Source organism: Mustela lutreola, chromosome 4 (assembly GCF_030435805.1).
Source record: "Mustela lutreola isolate mMusLut2 chromosome 4, mMusLut2.pri, whole genome shotgun sequence".
Lineage (NCBI taxonomy): Eukaryota > Metazoa > Chordata > Mammalia > Carnivora > Mustelidae > Mustela > Mustela lutreola.
The window spans coordinates 18,934,528-18,955,469 of NC_081293.1; the positions used below are offsets into that span (position 1 = coordinate 18,934,528).

The following is a 20,942-nucleotide window of genomic DNA, read 5'->3' on the forward strand; positions in this document are numbered from 1 at the left end:
CCTGAGAAAACTGAAGGTCAGAACAAATAACCTATTTCTCCAAAGAAACAGAGCTGGTCTAAGTAGAAGTTGAAATTAATACACTGGTCTGACTTGAACTATTTGATTCAGGAAGAATTTATAGCAAAGGTCTGTTTAAGGCCCATCCAAGTATTAAAGAACCAGTCCTTTATATTAAGGCAGTTTTAGCCAGAGGCATCATGTCTGTGAGTCATGCTGTCTCACAGAAATATAACGCAAGCCAAACAAGTAATTTTAAAGTTCCTAATATCCATATTAAAAAGAAACAGGAGAAATTAATTTTAATATATTTGATTTAATCTACTGTTCAAGATCTGTTATAGATTTTGAACACAGAGTAGTCAATATAAAATTTAATGAGGTATTTCATTCATCCTAAGTCTCAAAATCTGGATGCATCTGCACCTACAGTATATCTCACTTCAGACAAGTCACATTTCTAGCGCTCAGTAGTCACACATGGTTAGTAGCTATCACACTGGGCAGTACAGAAAAGAAGCAATTATATGTTAAATATATTCTTAAAATATATTCTTACCAACCCCACTTCAATGAAGCAGGGATATAATGCCCATTTATAACCCTAAAAACAAGTATTCACATAGCTATTGTATACAGCAGCACCAAAATAATCATTAATTATTGCAATAATTTTTTTCAACTATAATTTTCTAGCACACTTTAAATCAGGTGTATAAATACAAAATGGCAAAGAGGTTTCAATTTCAAAGTGTCTGTTCAGATCAAAGAAAACTATATAATTTGTACACAATGAATTAGTCATTGAAAAAATAATACTATTACAGTGTTAAAAAATGAAATATGGGGGCACCCGGGTGGTTCAGTGGGGTAAATCCTCTGCTTTCGGATCAGGTCATGATCCCAGGGTCCTGGGATTGAGCCCCGCATTGGGCTCTCTGCTCAACAGGGAGCCTGCTTCCTCCTCTCTCTCTGCCTGCCTCTCCGCCTACTTAAGATCTGTGTCTGTGGATCTACTTAAGATCTGTATCTGTCAAATAAATAAATAAAATCTTTTAAAAAATGAAATATAAAATATACCAATAGGAAAAGCTCTCACCATTCAGGATACTTCAAAATCCTATATAAGATTTTTCTGAAAGTTATAAATACATTTTAAGTTTTCTGAAGTTATTCAACATTTAAACCTCTATTCCACAGAATTTGTTTTTTGTTTTTTTTTAAGATTTATTTGACAGAGATCATAAGTAGGCAGAGAGAGAGGAAGGGAAGCAGGCTAGCAGGAAGCCTGATGTGGGGCTTGATCCCAGGACCCTGGGATCATGACCTGAGCCGAAGGCAGAGGGTTTAACTCACTGAGCCACCCAGATGCTCCCCACGAAACTATTTTTATGATAAGGTGCTAACTGAAGCACCATGGAAAATCAAGAAAAATACTATAGATAATATAACATGTAAATTATTAATTATGAAGGAGATCGATCTCTTTCCTAATTAATGACTCATGGGTTAAGCCTCTGCCTTCGGCTCAGGTCATGATCTCAGGGTCCTGGGATCGAGCCCCGCATCGGGCTCAGCAGGGATCTTGCTTCCTCCTCTCTCTCTGCCTGCCTCTGCCTACTTGTGATCGCTGTCAAATAAATAAAATCTTAAAAAAAAAAAAAAAGGAAAGAGATTTAAACACCAGTAATAGTTTGTATTATAGAAATCACTAGCTCATTTGAAAATATCAGTGAACTTGTTTACTATTCTTCTCCATTCTGTACCTTACAGTTTATTATAAAAAATGGAGAATAAGAGTGTATGGAATGTGAAAGGATGGGCAGAAAGATAAGGACATGTGAAGAATTTCCATAAAAATAAGAACCACAGGAGCACCTGAGTGGCTCAGGTCATGCAAGAGCCCAGGGTCCTGGGATGAAGCCCCACATCGGGCTCCTTCTTCAGCAAGGAGTCTGCTTCTCCCTCTTCCTCTGCCCCCTCCCCCAGCTTGTTCTCTCCCTCTCAAGTAAATAAATATTTAAATAAAAAAAGAATCCCAAACTTGATTTTAAAAATAATATAACTCACTTTCTTGTAGCATGAATAAGATGGTTTGGGGTTCTTTTTTAAGATTTTATTTATTTGACAGACAGAGATCACAAGTAGGCAGAGAGGCAGGCAGAGAGAGAGGAGGAAGCAGGCCCCCTGCCGAGCAGATGCGGTACTCGATGCAGGACTCAATCCCAGGACCCTGAGATCATGACCTGAGCAGAAGGCAACAGCTCAACCCACTGAGCCACCCAGGTGCCCAATAAGATGGTTTTAAAGTAAAAAGATGGTTTTAATACTATGTTTTCATAAAATTTTGTAGGACCTCAAATATGCTCATAATACAGTCAAGGTTCAAAATAGTCTTGCTTACCTGAGGGGTTTACATTCAGTATTTGCTCATTTTCTACATCCATAGTTCCTTAATGTCACGTGCACTGATTATATTACTAATGGAAGTCTTCCCTTGGGATCTATTTCCTTAAAAAGAAAAAAGTTTCAGTATCTTCCAAACTGATATAATTAAAAAATTGAATTTACTTAATCACTGTAAAAAAAAATTCAGCACATAATTTCATTTTTTGAAAAAGAATTCTCTTTATTTTGAAAAATAGTTTACCACTATTAATATTTGGCTTCAATCTTCCTGACAAGTGTACCTCTGTCAAAAAAAAAACAAAACAAAACAAAACAAAAAAAACATGTTTCTGAATGTGCCAAAGCATCCCTTTAACTTGGAAGTAAAATTAAAGCAGTATATACATACTCCAAATTTTTTAGGACTACCAGGCTTCATAATTAATCTGATATAAATTAATACTGGAAAATTCACTACAAATGAATTTTAAGAACTACTACAAAATGCAAGCAACAGCTTTAATCAAGCATATGACATGACCGTGTTATTTTTTCACATTGTAACATATCTGAAGGAAGACAGGTCTGCCATTTCATTACCTAGGTGTCCATAATTATAGTTCTAAGACTTTGAGATTGGGAGAAATTTTTGTAAATGTTTTCTACAATGAGAATTATTATTTTCATAACCTAAAAAACCCACTTTTTTTTTAATTTAAAGAAAATCTGAAGATTTTATATTTGAGTAATCTCTACACCCAATATGGGGCTCAAATTTATAACCCTGATATCAGGAGTTGCATCCTCTACACACTGAGCCAGCCAGATGCCTCCCCCATTCTCTTTAAAAAATAAAAAGTAAACAACAAAAAAACTTTCCTTCAAAAAATAAATAAGTACAATGACATTAGCATCTCAGTATTATAGACCTCAGTTCAAAAATGGCTTAAAAATTACTAATGTTGAAGGTTTTGATGAAATCAGTTACCTCTTATTTAACTTAGTGATATAAATCTGTTACTTGAAAGACTATCAAAATATATTTTCATGGAAACTATTACCAGAAAGTGTAACCAAATGATTTTAGAATCTCTCTGCAAGTATTTTTAAAATGGTGGCTTACAGTACTTAACCACTGATCTGTTCACATCATATAGGTTCTATATAAGCCTTCCCAATCATTTCACTAGCAATATGCTTTCAAGATCTAAAATGCACAAATTAATGAAAATGACTAATAAACTAATTGCAGAAAAGCATACCTTTCTCATAAAACAACCTATTTTTAAATGTCATTTCATTAATATCAATAAATATAAATAAATTATTAATATTTATTACATTAATACAAATTATAAATTAATAAAATTAATTACTAATAATAATAATGTGATGCCTTCTGGGACTCAACTTTTTTTTTTTTTTAAGTAAACTCTAGGCCCAATGTGGGCCTCAAACTCATGACTCTGAAATTGAGTCACATGCTCCACAGACTGAGCCAGCTAGGCACCCCTCACCTAACTTTTAAATTCCTTAATATTTACTATTTTAACATCTAAAAGGTTTATAGTCCTTTGATCCAGAAAAGGGTATTATTTTGTAAAACAAAAATACACACACCTTAATGCTAACCATGATAAAACTTAATAAGGCATAATCCTTAGGCTACCAGGATGCTATCATACCACTTCAGAAGTTAAGAAAATGGTGAGATTATTCTAATTCTACTTAAAATACACAGACTTATGTAATTCTATATAATGACTTTTCAATATCATAATTTCCATCAACTCTGGATTTAGGGGAAAAAATTACCGTTAAAGATATGCATATAGAGACTTATATAAATATATAAGCAAAAATAGTTTGGAAACCTAGGCACTTGGTGTTTTTCATGTCTGAAAATGCCATATGTTTCATTTTATATGAGTTACATATTTTAGGACAGTGAAAATGTCTTATGATGTGTGTATGAGCTTTTTAAACTAGAATTACATTGAAGTCTGTCAATACTTTCTGCAGAACCTAGCTACTAAAGGAAATGAAATTATTTTAACTGGTGTTTATAAAGCCTTTTATACTTTACAGAGAATTTTATAGGCATTATTTCATGTCCATCTCAAAACAACCTTGACCTATTTACTCCACTCTGCACACAACTAAAATTCAGAGAAGGTAGATGATCTGTCCAAAGACAGTGCTCAGTGGAAAAACCAGAACCCAGACCTTCTCAATCCAGTACTGCTTGCACAAGTTCAATACAAGATTTTAATATCCCACAAGAAGATTCTGTTTTAGGGCTAACAGACAGAAGCTTATTAAAACAAAGACTCTTACTGTTATATCAAATCTTTAAATATTACATTCCAAACACTAAAAATAATATTTATTTTAAACTATTACACAAAAGACATTCAGTTGGGCAAAGAAAATTATTAAGTATGACTATTATCTAGAACTTACCATATTTGTTTTTATTTAGTAATCCTAACTGGGGAGGGGGGCTTGTCTGTGTCTTTAGGCAATGATAAAGCAATCAAGAACTCAGTCACACTTGATAGCAACACAGACATTTTAAGAATTTAGAGAAAGATAAAGACACATTGCATGTTTTTCCTTTCCTCAAAGTAGTGGAGCTTTTTTCCAGTTTACTCCACAATCCGTAAGATTTTTAGCCCACACTTAACTACATAAAGCAAAAATTCTAAATGCCACATCCTTGAAACGAAATAATAAAATTTTCCATAAGAAAACAAAAGCATTCATAGAAGTTTGACAAAATTAAGGCTAACATTAAACAGTTTTCATTTCTTCAGTGGGTTTTTACAGAAACCTACAACCAGAAACATTCAAATGCCATGACATTCCGCAGCAGATAGAACCTCCCCTTCCCACCAGCCCCCACCCCAAAAATCTGTTTCCTGAAATAGACCTCATAAACCACTCTGACAGTTTCTAGTCAAGTTTAGGCCGTATGTTAACCAGAAAATTATTTGTTTTCATTCCAGGGCTACAATACAGCTAATTAGCAACTTAAAAAGCAGCTGAAAGTATTCAGCCACGATGATGCAAAAGCTGCGCAGAAGACCTCAAAGTGTCATTTATTTTTGCACACCCAGCAACTATTTTTCTTTTCATTACTACAACAGGAGAACCAATCAAAATATAATTCAAAGATCGCTGCTGAAATAGTAAGGAATTTAAGAAACCTATAATGAAGGAAAGTTAAGGGCATAAATACCAATAATGGAACTTAAAACGCATGTGCAGTGCTCCCCTTTTAGAAAAGTATACGGTGGTTTCTAAGAAAACTTAAATTAGTAAGAACGCCAAAATTCTAAAACAGCAGTAAAAATAGAAGTAAAAACAGGCGGTGACTTTTTGTTCACACGAAGCTGCATTTTTGATCGTTTTAATCACTGCAGACACTGCCCGGCTGCTGGTCACGCAGCCAGTTCTCACAAGGGTATGCGCGACGCGAGAGACCGACTTCTGCAGTTTTCGAAGCTCGGGGCGGGGAGCGGGTGGGGGGTACAGGACCCCTCCCCGTGTGCACTGCAGCACCGAATCGACGGATGCAGCAGACGCGGCCTGCGTTTCACAGAGAGGGGGCTCCCTTCCTGTCTTTGTTGTCCCTGGGAGATTTTCACTTAAACCAAAAAGGCGACCCTTCGCCCGAAGTCCGCGCAGGGCCGGGGAGGCCGGCACGTGTCGGCCTCCCAGCGGCCCCTCCCGCGGCGGCGGGCCTTCCTCCCCGCCGCGGGCGCAGGCCGGGACCCCGCGGGCCCCAGTCCAGGCCGGCCCCGGGGGACGCCGGACCAGAGCGGCCGGGCCTGGGCTCCGGAGCGCGGGCCCGGGGTCTGGGAACGCTGGGCCGGGGTCCTCCAGGGAGAGCAGGAGGGCGGGGAGGGCGCGAACCTTCCTCACAGGATTTCAGTCACGCCAGAAACACGCCTCCCAACGTCCCCCCTCCAGGTAAAAATGAGAACTCGGCCTTGGCGCGGATGAGGAGCAGCCCCTCGCTGGCGAGCGCCCGGCGCACCCTGCTCGGCCCCGAGAGGGTCCCGGAGGGGGGGGCCCGCGCCGCCGCGCTCCGGGCCTCGGCCCGGGAGGGAACCGGAGCCCGCCCTCCGCATCCCGGGGCGTTGGGCAGCCGCGGCCCGCCTGCGGGGCTCCGAGGAGGAGGCCGGACCCCCGCCCACCCGGGGCCGGCCCCGACCCGACCCCGCCGCGGTCTCGGGCCCCCTCCCCCTCCCAACGTGCGGCTACCTCCGAGGAGAGACGGGGGCTGAGGGAGAGAGTGCAGTCGTTCTGAGCGTGCGAGCCGCCCCGCTGGTACTGACCCCTCGGGCCGCCGCCGTCGCCACTGCTCGCCCAGGTCCCCGGTCCGCCGGCCGAGACCCGCTGCTCAGCCTCTGCCGCCGCCTCAGAGCGTCTCAGCCCCCTCTCGCTCTGTTTGTTTTTGTTTTGTTCTACCCAGTAACACGGGGGCGAGAGAGCGGCGTTTATTGGCCGAAGTGGGGAGGCCCGCTGGCCAATCGCGGCGGTGGAGTGGGAGCTGAGGAGGAAAAAGGGAGGGAAGTGAAACGTGGAAAGCTGAGTAGGGAGGCCGGAAGGCGCATGCGCGTCGGGGTCCTGGAACTGGCTGGCGTGGGAGACCCGCGGGAAGCTGGGGGCGGGAGGTTGGGAGGCGTGGCAGGATGGAAGCGTCGGCGAAAGGACTGTGCTTTGGGGTGAGGACCGGGCTGAGGCTGCCTTGACCAGCTCACTCCCAACTCTCACAGAGCAGTCAGCGATCCCAGCTAAATGTTGGGCTTCTGGAGGGTCCCTTTCCTCCATTTCCAGATGCTCCTCCAGCGAACACCCTTAATCTCTACAGTTGCTTCTCCCGCGGGTCCTCTTCGCTCCTTGGCTCCTACTGTGTACACTAAGAACTTTATCTCGGTGAATGCCCACATCCCTTGAAGATAGAAATCACCCCCATTTCATATATGAAGAAACAAACACTCGAAAACTCTTTGAAGTCCCTGTGCTAATCATGACTAGTTAGGCTGCTGGGATTCAAACTCCCACAGCCCCGCTCCGGGGCCGGGGTTCTCAATCATGGCTGTAACTTCTTGATGGAAACCTGTATCCCGCCTGGCTGTTGTTGGTGTCTCTCCTCTTGGCTACATTCTCTTTGGCTTCTCTTGCGTTCTAATGCTTCCTCCTTCCCTATCCCCTGAGGAAATGACCAGAACCTTCTGCTGTCTGTTCTCTCGGGAAAGGGTTCAGCCATTATCTCTGGACAGATTTTTCTGATTGTCTGATGTGCAACACCTAAATGGTCTGTTGGTCTTTTGGCAACCAAACTGCCTCCACCCCCACCGGGGAGCTCCTTCCCCTGACTTAACCCCTTTCTGCCCGGTCACCCTGCCTGAAAGTCATCCCTAATGGTATTATTTCTCTGAACAACAACAAAAACCCCTTTCAGTAGCTTCCCGTTGCCTGCCTGGAGCCCCAGCGCCTCAGCCAGGCATTCAAGGCCCCATGGTGTGACTTTCTGGCCTTTCTGACTTTCAAGACTTTGTGGCCATGTCTCCACACTCCCCCAATCCACACACATCCTTGGCAGGAACCCACTTGGACCTCTCACTGTTCCAAATGCTTCCCCACCTCCTGAGGGTTCTTTATCATATCACCTTGAAATGCCTCTCTATCCCCCATCTCTGCCTGGTACAATGCTAGCCATGCTTCGTGGCTCAACCCCACAGGCCTTCTTGAGCCTCCTGACTTCAGGTGAATTTCCTGTCTCCTGATTCCCCCCAGTAATGACTTTTACCTCTGGGGATATTGAAACATTCTGCCTAGCATTATGTTATTTGAGTCCCTGTCCTAACTCTCCTCCCCATTAAACTGTCACCTTGTCGAAGGCAAGATTCCTGTCTTACTCATCTGTTATCATAGTGGGTCTTAAGAAGGTGCCTTGCACATTTCCTGTACTGGTGCAATAAAGGTACCCTGATCTGAGTTCACAAAGTTTCTCAGCATTTCCTGCTTATTCCAACCTCCTGGGCAAGAGCCTCTTGGCATGTCCAGCATCTGAATTAGCCTTATGACTCACTTTTACTTTTTAAAAACAAAGCTTCCTGGTCACTCAGTTTTGTTTTGTTTTGTTTTTGTTTTCTCCATCACCTGCAGCTGTCTCCTTTCTTTTCTCTGCCAGGCCTCATGGCTCCCCCACTGAGCAGTAACTGCTGGCTCCTTTTTTTCACCCATCCCCCTTTCTCCACATTTTTTCCTTTTCTCACTCCTTTGCAATTCTTGATTCTTTCCTTCCTCCTCCCTGCCACCAACCTTCTCTGACTTTTGCTGAGTTCTTTCCTTCCTTCCTTCATTCATTAATACACTTATTAAGCACCTATGGCATATGCAGGCTGCAACGGGCAAGTACCCCAAGATCTATGAGATAATAAAAGAGTGGAATATGATTACCCATATTTAAAAGCAGCTAAAAGAACCTAAAGCTTTTAGCAAATTATCCCAAAAGAACCCATTATGGAGTAAAATGTTCATATCTTTTTTACCCATCTTCTTTATACATGATGTTTGGTGTTCCAGGACCCACCTTCGAGAATCCTCCTCTAGCTGGTTGTGGCTGACCAGTTTAAACCAGGCAAAAAAGAAATGGGATCCTAGTCCTAGTCCCCCCACTAGCTACCTGTAAGAACTTCAACCACTCTCAGGATCTCTGTTTTGTCACCAGTAAAATTCAAAAACCAGGTTCACTTAATAGTTCCCAAGGTATTTTCCAAAGAACATTAATTTTGTGGGACTTTAATGGATATCACGAGAAATACTGGAAGGGACGTAATCAAACCAACTTGGAAAGAAATTGTTTTAACAAAGTTAAAGCTGGTTTTGGCGGGGGGCAACTCTTCTCAGTATTTTTAATAACTAATGAGTCTTGAGCATCTTGAGAGACCAGAGTAGAAAGCTAAGTAATATTCCCCAACCTATTTAAACACAGAACTTTTTTTCCCCAAGATACCCCAGAAGCAGTGTTACTTAGAGACCAGTTTGGGAAATATAGATGACAGCCACTATCATCAACATTCCTTCCAGATGTATTAAACACTGGCCACCTGCGCCTTTGCTAAACATTAAAAAATAAGAAGCTGAAAAATGGAAAATTATCCAAGAGTCAGGCATTTTTCCTCATCAAATCAATCCGCAAATATTTATTATGTGCCTATTCTGTGAAAAACACAGAGCTGATCCAGCTGTGTTCTTGGCAAAAGTCATTATGTTCTACCTTAGGGTAAGTAGTATCTGTAGCTTCCCAGGCTTCTGGGCCACAATGGGCACTTTCATTTCACATTATTTGCTCACAACCCGACTTTCTGTTTCCTAAAGCCCTGTGCTTATGGGCTTATGTTAACTTAGGTGTTAGATGAGAGAAAAGGAGGAAGCCCTTCATCTTAACTCATTCTGTCCAGAATGATGGAAGTTCAACTTTTATTTCAAGAATGACCCATTCCAACTTAGGATAGGATGGGCCATCACTGTTGCCTAGGATGAGACAACTGTTCAGAGGTGGCAACAGAGGCTGTGCTGGGTGATCAGGTACACATACATGATGTCTCTCCTCTTCCCAGTACCCCTCAGGTTTAAGCATTATTGATTCCTCAAGGGACACCAAGAGTGTTTAATTTGTTAGGGTGTATGGAGGTGTGAGGGTGGAAAGTAGTTTCTAGTTTTTGTCTCTGAAGACGGGTTACTGTGTCTGTAGCTAGCTGTGTTGCCTTGGGTGTTTCACTTCCCCTCTGGGTGTATTGAATGCCTCAGTATTGCACCATCAAAGAAGGAGTTGGCCCCTGCAGCAAGTCTTTAAGGAGTCATTCCAGTTCTGACACCATGATGCTGGGCAAGGCCCTGGGAGGGCACCACTGGAGTCCTGGTAGCAGGGGACCAGACATGAGAGGGTTTGCCACTGGTAACAGGGAAGAACTAATCACCAGGTGTAGACAGAGGAAATGTCATTCTCAGCCCAGGGTCTTTCTCTAAATACAAAGCTCAGGTAATATCCCTTTCTGGCACCCCAAAGGCAACACTAAAGGCTGAAGTAGTGTTGGGAGTACCGATGAGTGAATGTCAGTGAAGACTTGGAAACACGCACGTGCTAGGCGAAAGACAAGCTCCTCAAATTGCCATTATTGCCCTTGGAACTTTCAAGGCTTTTTCATTCTCTGGGAAAACCCCTATCTGAGAACACAAGTTTGTTAGTAAACTCTGTTCATGCCCTTGCATAAGATCTCTAAGAAGCCATCTCTTTCTGGGGACCAATGGAAGCCTTATCCCACTTCCTTAAGAAGAACTTTCAGATAGCACTGTCATTTGCAACATCTCCCTGCCTCCTAGTTCATCAAACCAAGGGCTGAATTTTGGGACTTCCTATAAGGCACTGGATTGTTCTTTAACAGAAATGGTAGAAGACTAGAGAAAGACAGGCTTCTACTCTGAAGAAAGAGAGTTGCATAAAGAATTCTAAGGATGATGATGATAACTGACATTTGTATTATGTTTTAAGGCTCACCAAGCTTTTCACATACACTTTTACCCCATCTTTATGAGTGGTCAAACAGATCTTACTGTCCCTGTTTTAAAGATGAGGAAAATGGGGCTTGAGTGGGTCACTGGTAATCAAAGGACTTTTATAATAAAGGAAATGTGTGTATCCCTAATCCAAAGCCTTCACTTACCAACAGAGACCCCAAGAACTTGTGAGTTGCTCAGAGCCACACAGCTAGTTAGTAGCAGAGCCAGAGTGTGAATGAGTTCTCAGTGTCAATTACACAGTACCTAGGCCTCTACTGGATTCTTTCTGCCACTCAACTTTGAGTCTCTCAAATGAAAGTTAAATGTCTTAGCCATTTCTGGTCCCCATCCCCCACAGAGCCTCCTACTATCATGGGAGTCCATTTAAGGTTGGAGAAGTGAAGAAGGAGGGGGAGTGGTGGTACAGGAGGCTTAGTATGATATTTAGAAGCTGTTGACGGGGTCATTTTCAAGACTCTCTTTTCTAGACTAAAAAAATATAGACTAATGTGAAGCATGGCACAAAGAAGTAGATGCAATATTTTTAAATAGTATGTACCAAGAAAAGCTAATAAGGTTTTACTTCCCCAATTCAAGTTTCAAGAGGTTTTCTTAGTGCATTCATCTCTGTGTCCTTCCCCCAACCCCCACCCCCAATCCCTACACCAAATCACTCCTGCCACCTTAGGGTATAGAAACAAGCTAAATTAGGGTCCAGGAACTGCAACAGATCATCTTTTCCCCCAAAAGCCCATGTATTTTGACACATCCCCAAACCCAGCCTGCATTCTAAGCCTATAGAAACTCCAGCTCCTCAGAATTTTGCAATCACAAGACCATTCAGCCAGATGCTTTTCCAGTAGTTCCTACAACTGTCACACCCTGCACCGACTTAATTGTGTTGAGTCAGTGTAGAGAAGCACCTCTCAATTGTATCTCCAGGGGCTTTATTCGAATTCTTCTGGAACCTGGGATCCTCAGCTAAGCTGCACACTTGTTGGAATTCATCCTCTTTTCTCCAGTGAGTGCTGAGCTCACAGAAGATGGCATTATGCCTTCCTCCTGTCTGTACTGCACTAGTTTCTGCTCATCTCCCAAAAGAGGCAGTAGAGCACAGGGGCCTCTTGTGGAAATGAAAGACTCTTCATACTGGAAAAAAAGGGGGCTGAATGATCATGAGTTGTGATTAAGAGAGCCTTAACCACAGGGAAACATAACCAGGGAAGGCTGGAGATGGGTGGAGGGTGGCTCAAGACGCCAGTGTTGAGTAGACAGAGACACACATAGAAAAGGAAGCTACAGAGGGGAAATAATCAAACCTCTATTTTGGACAAAGTGAAATAAAAATAGTAGGGCAAGCCAAGGGAGATACTGTTTTGTACTATAAAATGTTTATAAGAAAAATGAAGTTGGCTTCATGGAAGGTCAGAGACAGAAGAAAATCCCTGGAGAGGGTCTAGTGAGGCCAACTTGCTTGAATAAGGATATAAAAACTGAAGCCCAGAGAGGAGCAGAGGTCTGGCTCCAGACAAGTTATAGAGAGCCACAGTACCTCTAACCTAGTATATGCAACTGCCTTCCTTTTTCTATATGGTGGTTCTCTGCATGCATCTCGCCCTTCAGCCTCCACTCGCTCCTCCCACTCTGTCTCTCTCTGTCTCTCTGTCTCTCTGTGTGTGTCTCTTTCCAAAAAGGGCAGCGTCCAGAAAGAAAAAGAGTGACATTTTACAGCAGCTCCAGGAAATCCCCAAACCCTGCATTTAAAGCAACAGGATAGGCAGCCCTTCGGCCCCATTGACAAAGCCAGCATCAAAATAGGAAATAGTGGACAAGGCACCAAGGATCAGTAATTCAAAAGAAAGAGAAAAATAACTCCTGAGGGGCAATTAAAAGTCTTACCCTTACACATTTCTTGTGTGTGTGCATTTGTGTGCATTTTGTTTTTAGACAGTTCTCTTTGAGGGCAATGAATTAAAGGGTCAAGACCATCCTAAAATTTTATACAAATTGTACTGTGAATATGCATTTTCAGCAAAGGGGCATCTATAACTTTTTTTTAAATAGACCCCCCGAAAGAGTCATGTCCCGGAAAAAAATCAAGAACTTCTGGAATGCAGCATGTTACTATGTTTGGGCCCCTCTACAGAGTTAAGTTTTCCATCAAGAAAGACCAGCAGACTCCTCCGTATGTCAAACCAGGTGCAGAATCAAAATATCTTCAAAGCAACCACAACAGGGAAACAAAGCTAAACAAACTTGGTTTCTGGATAGCAGTCGTCTTAAAAATAGATAAAATGTTATCTTGGGACATCCCAATAGTCATTCCAGTCAGGTATGGCAGACCTTCCATTATGTTGACGTCAATGGGCCAGAAATATAGCTGAATCCTCCAACATTTCCTAAGCTAGAGTCATTATTCCAATAGCTATGAGCTTATCTGTTAAAAAAACCTCCAATTTATTTAAGAGACAAAACAGTATGTAGTGTCTCTCAAAACATGCTCTGCAGATATTCCATCACAAAAGGATTCTAGGATGAATTAACCTGGGGAAAACACCTCACCATCTCCCCTCTTGGAGGATCACTTAAGAAATGGTGTTTTATTTATTTTTTTTTAAGATTTTATTTATTTATTTGACAGACAGAGAGCACGAGTAGAGAAAGAGGAGGAAGCAGGCTCCCTGCTGAGCAGAGAGCCCGATGCCGGGCTTGATCTCAGGACCCTGAGATCATGACCTGAGCTGAATGCAGAGGCTTTAACCCACTGAGCCACCCAGGCACCCAAGAAATGGTGTTTTAAAGACTCTGAGAAATTTGTCATAAATGAATACATTTAATTCTCTTTAATCCAGTGTTTACTGGACTTACTTGACCATGGCACTCCTTTTTACATAACATTGATTCACATTTTATGAAATACACCCCAGAAAGCACTTCTGTAGTGGGATGGGACCTGAGCTAGAAGCCAAGAGGCCTGGATTATACTCCTAGTTCTGCTACTGGATTGTGTGATCAGAAATCTTCTGATTGCTCTGAGAGTGTAGAACGTAAAAGGCCTTCTAGATTCTGTGTTGTGATCTAGCCAATATGATCTCTGTCTGGGTTGGCTGCTGGCCTAAGATCCTGGTTATAACCTTTTTCTATGATTATACATATTTTTATTCAGGAGCCTGGACAGTACCTGCTACCCTAATAAGCCATTATCTCTTAAGAATCCTTTTAAAGTGGGTGGTACAGGCTTCCAGTTATGGAACGAATAAGTTACAGGCATAAAAGACACAGCACAAGGAATAGGGTTGATGGTGTTGTAATAGCATTATATGGCAACAAATAGTAGCTACCCTCATGGTGAGCATGGTGTAGAGAAATGTTCAATCACTATGTTGTACACCTGAAACCAATGTAACATTAAGCATCAACCATACCTCAGTTTTTTAAAGAAAAGAATCCTTTAGAGAGATAAGGTAAATGTCTAGGTACTAGAACAGAATAGAACCAACATTACAAAGTTGGGTCAGTCATAGACCTTACGTAACACAAAGGCAGCTAACTAATGGCCATGTGTGTTTGATGGGACTTTTTTTTTTTATATTAAAACAGCTGTTAATTTGTTAATGTTACATAAGGAATTTAAGCAAGCTACACTATCTGAGAAAACACAAGTCACGTATTTTAATGTATTTCTTTCTGCCCTCACCTCCCTACTCCCATCTGCCTCATGAATTAAAAATCTAAGAGAAGAAGTTATCACAGAATCCTTCATCCAGAATGTCCAGAATGCTTACATGATGGTTAGATTAATATTGTCTTCTTACAAAATTTCTCTTTTCTATTTAAAAGAAATTTTTGTAGCATTGATTATTTATCACAAAAAAAAAATCAGTAAAAAACTTCAGCATCTTGAAAAACGTTTTCCCCATTCTCCCAGCACTATTATATATAGCAAAGAATAAGCAAGAGTAGATTGCTAATCTATATTATAGATTATAACCAGACAGAGTGGTTTGTTTACTCTTCCCGCCCCTTCACATAAGAACTTAAAAAAACAAGCCCACACACAAAAATGTCAGGAAATTTGAGGGACCCTATCCAAACAGCACACAGTTTATTTCAGTGTCAATAATTCACATTTTGTAACAAAGTATATGGATATGATTTCATTTGTAGAACTTGCAGTGTCTAAAAGGAAATTAAGGCCATCAGATTTGCAGCTTAGAAATTCACATAAAAGAAATATGAAAATATGCTGGGCCTCTGAGAATGTTCTACACTGTATGTGGGTAAGGATTACCACACTTCTTTATTTTGAGGAAGGCAGTTGACTTGAGTTTACACAACTGCACAGCTTCTACTGGATGCTTTTGGGGCTCATTGCTGGTGGAAAGGCTCTTCCCTCTCCTCTTCAGTTATGTTTGAAAGACTGTACATTTTATTTTATTTTGTTTTGTTTTATTTTATTTATTTGAGTGACAGAGAGAGCATAAGCAGGGGAGAGGCGGAGGGAGAGGGAGAAGCAGACTCCTCATTGAACAGGGAGCCTGACATGGGGCTCGATCCCAGGACTCTGAGATCATGACCTGAACCAAAGGCAGTGATTTAACCAACTGAGCCACTCAGGTGCCCCAAGACTGCACTTCTTTGAGCAACACCCTGTCCCTGAGAATTTTTCAATATAACCTTTACATCTTCCCCAGTACCACAGTAGTTCTGGTGACAGGGCTGGGTTTTTTTTAGAAATTACCCGGCCTTTTTGAAGCCAGCAAGATTTTACTGAACATGACCACATGACCTTAAGAGCAAATGCCTCTTTTCAAAGCTCCAAAGTTATTCCCACAGGCATTATTATCCTCTGGGAGAATCCTCTATCTCAGAGAAAAGGGGTGCTGACTCTAGCTCACTTTCAAAGACGTTTGAGTCTATAACAGCCCTGACGGCAAACTTTCCCAGGGAATACTAGAGGCCTGGGAGCACGTTAAGTACTACCTGTGAAGATCTCAAGCTCTTGCACAATTGGTGGAGAAGAATTAAGGCTACATGTGCGTTCTGCATCCTAGGCGCGGAAGCTCTATAAAAAATTTGTGGGCATCACACAGGGAAGATGTCATAAAAAGCAGAGGCCCAGAGCTGCAGGCAACAAAGCCAGAGATACGTTGGAACTTGTTCCCACGGAAGGGCTTTCCCCAACCACCGCTGTGACCGTGCGTGTGCCCTGGCCTCCAAGTGCGGCCACAGGATATCACTCCCAGGATATGCTTGTCTGGTCTCGTGCTGGTCTCCCAGCCTCTGTCTTCGTTTTCAAGGGGCTCCCCACTGGACTGTAGGCTCTAGAAGGGCAACAAGCCTGTTCCTGCCTCTGGTACTTAGTAGATGTTTGACAATAAATTCCTTGGTGAAGGCATAAAAATACTAATACCGTTTTTTCTGTTCAAGAGCATGTCTGAGGCTGTCAGTAGGAGTTTCATTTCCTGGCTTAGCCCAGCAGATGCCTGCCCATCCTTTGCTGGGTCCGCAGGGAGCTGCTCAGGAGGAAAAACTACAAGTGGCCTTCAGCGCCTGCAGCTGAAGCCTGACTTTGCTGCGAACGTGCCCAGGAGGGGACACTGCGGCCACTCGTAGGGGCCTCCAGGAATGGCGGGAAGCTGGAACTCTCCAGGGGCCCAGGCGCGCTGGGTCCCGGGCCTAATGTACAGATTGGCCCTCCAGCTGTCTCCGGAACACTCTGGCCCGATGGCTGAGGCAGGATGGATGTTTGTGCCTCAGCCCAGGGGCCAGGCCCGACACCCCCAGCTGTTTGTGTTCTCACGGAGCCTGCTTCACTGGGGTGAGGACTGGTTCAGAGGAAGAGCTGACAAAAATAAAACCAGAGTGGTGAAGGGCTGTGCAGGAAGTGGCAGGCCATGGAGCCAGCGCAGAGCTCAGGTACAAGGGTGCACGCCACAAGAAAGCTGCCTGAGATCAGACTCGAGAACGAAACGCTGGCTCTCCTCGTGTTGGAGGGGTGGGTTCTCTCAGGAGTCAGGTCAACGCTACTGCTAGTAACGTCGGGCAGATGGGGTCTAGGGTTAGCCTGTGCCACCGACCAGACAGCTGAGCTTAGACAACTGACCCCTCAGAGCCCCATGGTCCTCATCTGAGAGTCTTCAGGAGACCGAAGCAAAAAAGCACGTGTGGAAGGATTGAGCATTTATAATGAGTTTCTTTACTTCCTTTGCTGTTTAGCATCACTGAAGGTGAAGGACAAGGCCTCCGGGAAGCAGGTGAACTCCCACCGAAAGAGCTAACACACCCACCACACACAATATACTATACACATACACCCCACACACATACACACCCCACACAACACATACCACACACCCCACACATACTCCACACACATACACACCCCACATACATACACACTCTACACATACACTCCACACCTCAAACACATAGACACACCACACACACAATATATACACCCCACACACATACACATACCACACATATGTACCCCACACAACTCATACCACACACCCTACACACACACTCCACACACATACATACCCCACACACATACACACACTACACACACACACACCACATACACACACATCACACATGCATACCACACACAATATACTACGCACATACACCACACACATAGACACACTATACAACACATATTACACATTCATACACATACCACATGCATATCACACAACACAGACCCACCACAAACACATACACACACTAAGTTTAAAACATTTATGAATCAACAACTCTCAATTTCACAGTTCTTCCTTTGGCTGCTCCCTAATTGGAAACAGATTGTCTCCCCTACCCAACTGTTTCTGGGGCAGAGTTCCTCTAAATGTGGGTCTATTCATGGTGATTTTGTTTCCTTTTCTCAGTCGACAGTCATTCGACACCATTATCCCAGTGTTCTCTGCAGCCCTGCCTTTTTATTAGTTCATAAATCTGGGACCTGAGGGGATGTTTACAAAAATTCAGGAGGTCTTCACCATTGATTGAACGACTACTGTGCCTGGCACACTCCATACTCCCCAGCGTCTGGCCCTCTCCACACCCAGAAAGATACTCCTATTATTCCCTCACACAACACAGAAGGAAATCGAGGCTCAGAAAGATCAAACACCCGCAGGAGGCCTCACAAGCAGTAAGGGGCAGGATCTGGACCAAAGTGACCAATTAGCCCGAGCTGCTTACATGCCCACCGCAGCCTGGCAGCCTAAAAACCAGACTTAAGCTTGAGGAGGTCCTAATCCATGCTCCTGAATACCACCCAGATGGTTCCTCCCCTGTGTTTCTAGTTGGGCTCCTTTTGGCTGAAGCTCCCTCTCCTCCCTTCTGACCTCTTCCCTCTTGGGAGCCGGTCTTTGCCTTTTTGGAGCAGCGCCCCACAGGCAGAAGGCTGGAGGCCTCTACTTCCCCTGCCCCCCACCGGCATGGCCAACACAAACTTCTTGCTGGAAAACACGGTGTCCGGCAGACAAAGGCTCTGTGTGAAGTTCCTACCTGCCTGACAGGTCTTCTGTGAAAAGACCCAGCTGGGGTAGCGGTGGTGCCAGGCCTGGGACAGGCAGAGTTGGTAAATAGCTTCTCCAGCCCTGGAACTCAGGTTGGACTGGAGCCACGGGCTGCTTGCCCCGTGCCTAAACCCTCCCTGGCCTTGGCCTGCCAGAGCCCTTTTCTGGGAAACCCACAGGAGAGCTGAATTTTCAGGAGCTGCAGGTAGAGGGGCTTCACAATAGAGAAAGTGGGTTTGGAGCCAGGCATTGCCAGGTTATACCCCAGCTCTACCACCTTCTAACCGTGTGACTGTAGGACAGCGGCTTGGGCGGGCCATTCCTCAGCTCTCTGAGCTGTAAACAAAAAGCTTAACACCCACTGTCCAGAGTCTAGTGCCTGAATCTCAGTCTCCTTAGCTCTGAAATACAAGGCTTGGGCCACATGACCTTGAGGTTTCTCTGGAAAATGCTCTCATAGGAGGGGAGGGTGGGCATTAAAAAAAAAAAAAATAGTAATAATAAAATGAAAGAAACATTAAAAAATAAAAAATGAAATAAAAGAAAATGCTCTCGGTGGGTGGAGGGGTAGGGAAAGGGGAGCTGGGTTATGGATAATGGGGAGGGTATGTGCTAGGTGAGAGCTGTGACTTGTGTAAGACTGATGATTCACAGACCTGTACCCCTGAAGCAAATAATAGATTATATGTTAATTTTTAAAAAAAGAAAATGCTCTCTATGCAGGCGGGGTTGGAGGTATCCTTCCTGCTCATGGATGAGACACTGGAAGTCCTGTTTCTCTTGAGGTGAACTCAGCCCTGTGGGAGAGTTCCTGGTTCAATTCAACACATTTTATTGAACACCCCATGACATCCTGTACTGTTTTAAGGACGCAGGGTACAAAGATAAGCATAGGCCCTGCCCTTAAGGAGCTCATAGCCTAGAACAGTAAGAATGATAAGACCCACAAAAATCAGTATGGTATGCCCTGGGAAGTGATAAGTGTATTAGGAGGGGTACAGATAAGACCATGAAGTTTGAGAGCAGAAAGAAGGGGGTGATTCTGGGCTGGGAGGGAGGTAAAGCTATGGCCGATCCACAAAGGGTCTTGAATCATAGTTTAGACTTTATAGGGTCAAGCTGTTGGGAGTCATTAAAGGCTTCACTGACCAGGGCATGGGCAGATCAGGGTCAGGGGGGTTGGAGCCTTTTGTTAGACCTCCACCACCCGAAGCAACCAGACTGTGGAATTCCTAAAAGGGAAAGACTCAGGTCCCACCCTTTTACAAGGGCTTTGTTCTCTGAACAAAATAGTTCAGGACTTAAACTGTGCAGTGGACGAAAGCTGCCCTCTGTTCTTAATATCCAGCCCGAGGCCCACCATCTCTCTCCTCTGGGCCTTCTTAGCCTGCCACCTCCATGAGTGAAAGACATGAGATTGAGACATATGGGGCCTGAGGCAGGCACCCTGCTCAGGGAAGCAGTCCTGGCTCAATAAACAGAGTTCCCTGGGACCTTTGCTGCCCTGCCAGTTTGCCTTGGCCCAGCTCACAGGCTTCTGGGAAGGAGTCAGCCTGTTGAGGAAAGGATGTGTCAGGGAGTTGCAGTTGGCTTAATTTCCCTGAGGGGTGTGTGTGTGTGTGTGTGTGTGTGTGTGTGTGTACTCGGGCACACATGTGCGCTCAGAACTAGATGTTTTGTGGCTAATTTCAGTCTGGGTCAGAACTAAGCAGCCCTCAGTCCACATTGATAGCCCGAGAAGATAAGACTAAACAGTCTTCTCCAGGACTGAGCTGCAATAAACTAGCCCTCTGGGTTGTAAACACAGAAATTTACCACGCTCTGCATTAACAGAAGGGATCCAGGTGGATTGTGGGTTTGGCTGAACCTTCCAGAGAGGAAGGGTCAGCAGTGGGCCCACACTTTAGGCCCCCTGTGTTCAGAAACATGGAAGAGGCAATGGTGAGTTCTGCCCCAGCCAAGCTCCTGCTACTTGGCCCATCAAAGAAAGCATGTACACAGCTGAGCCTCACAGGGCCACAAAAATGAGGAAGACCCCAGGCTTTAGTGCTTCTTCTGCCACTCAGCTACCATGTGACCTTGACCAAGTCACCCTGTCTCATCGGCACCTGTTTCCTCATCTGGAAAATGCAATTAATGCTTTTATCATGTGCAAACCAGGAAGAAAATCCCAAAAACATTTCTGAGTAATCAAAAGAAATTACTCCAACTGTCAGTCTATCTCATATTCTTTACTCAGAGGAAAGCCCTTTAGATCTTTTCCTGGAGCCTATGTTTCCTTAGTTGATGTATAATGAGAGTATGCTTGGTTTTCTGGCTTCCTGGCCTACCACAGATGACAAACAATTGATTAGCAGGGTTTGGTCTGCTAGAGATAGACATACTGTTGACTGACAAAAACATAGAAGGCAACCAAGAGAGCGAGGAAGGAGAAAGAAAAATTGTAGG

At 43.7% G+C, this 20,942-nt stretch overlaps 2 protein-coding genes across 5 annotated transcripts in view; one reads left to right on the forward strand and one right to left on the reverse strand.

Moving 5' to 3' along the window:
• BBIP1 (BBSome interacting protein 1) overlaps positions 1-5,776 on the forward strand; it is a 43,497-nt gene extending 37,721 nt beyond the window's left edge. For all 3 annotated transcript variants that reach the window (XR_009353311.1, XR_009353309.1, XM_059173229.1), the window contains one exon: positions 5,397-5,776. The gene's annotated coding sequence lies outside the window, so the exon portion shown is untranslated. The remainder of the gene's footprint in view (positions 1-5,396) is intronic.
• The window catches only part of PDCD4 (programmed cell death 4), a 29,359-nt gene extending 22,455 nt beyond the window's left edge, over positions 1-6,904 (reverse strand). Inside the window, exons 1-2 of one of the 2 annotated variants that reach the window (XM_059173222.1) lie at positions 6,658-6,904; positions 2,405-2,511 (exon numbers count right to left, since the gene is read on the reverse strand). In XM_059173222.1, coding sequence (XP_059029205.1) covers positions 2,405-2,447 — 43 coding nt within the window. In that variant the 5' untranslated portion in view covers positions 2,448-2,511; positions 6,658-6,904. The remainder of the gene's footprint in view (positions 1-2,404; positions 2,512-6,657) is intronic. The other variant, XM_059173223.1, reaches the window with a different exon arrangement.
• Positions 6,905-20,942: the final 14,038 nt, after the last annotated feature.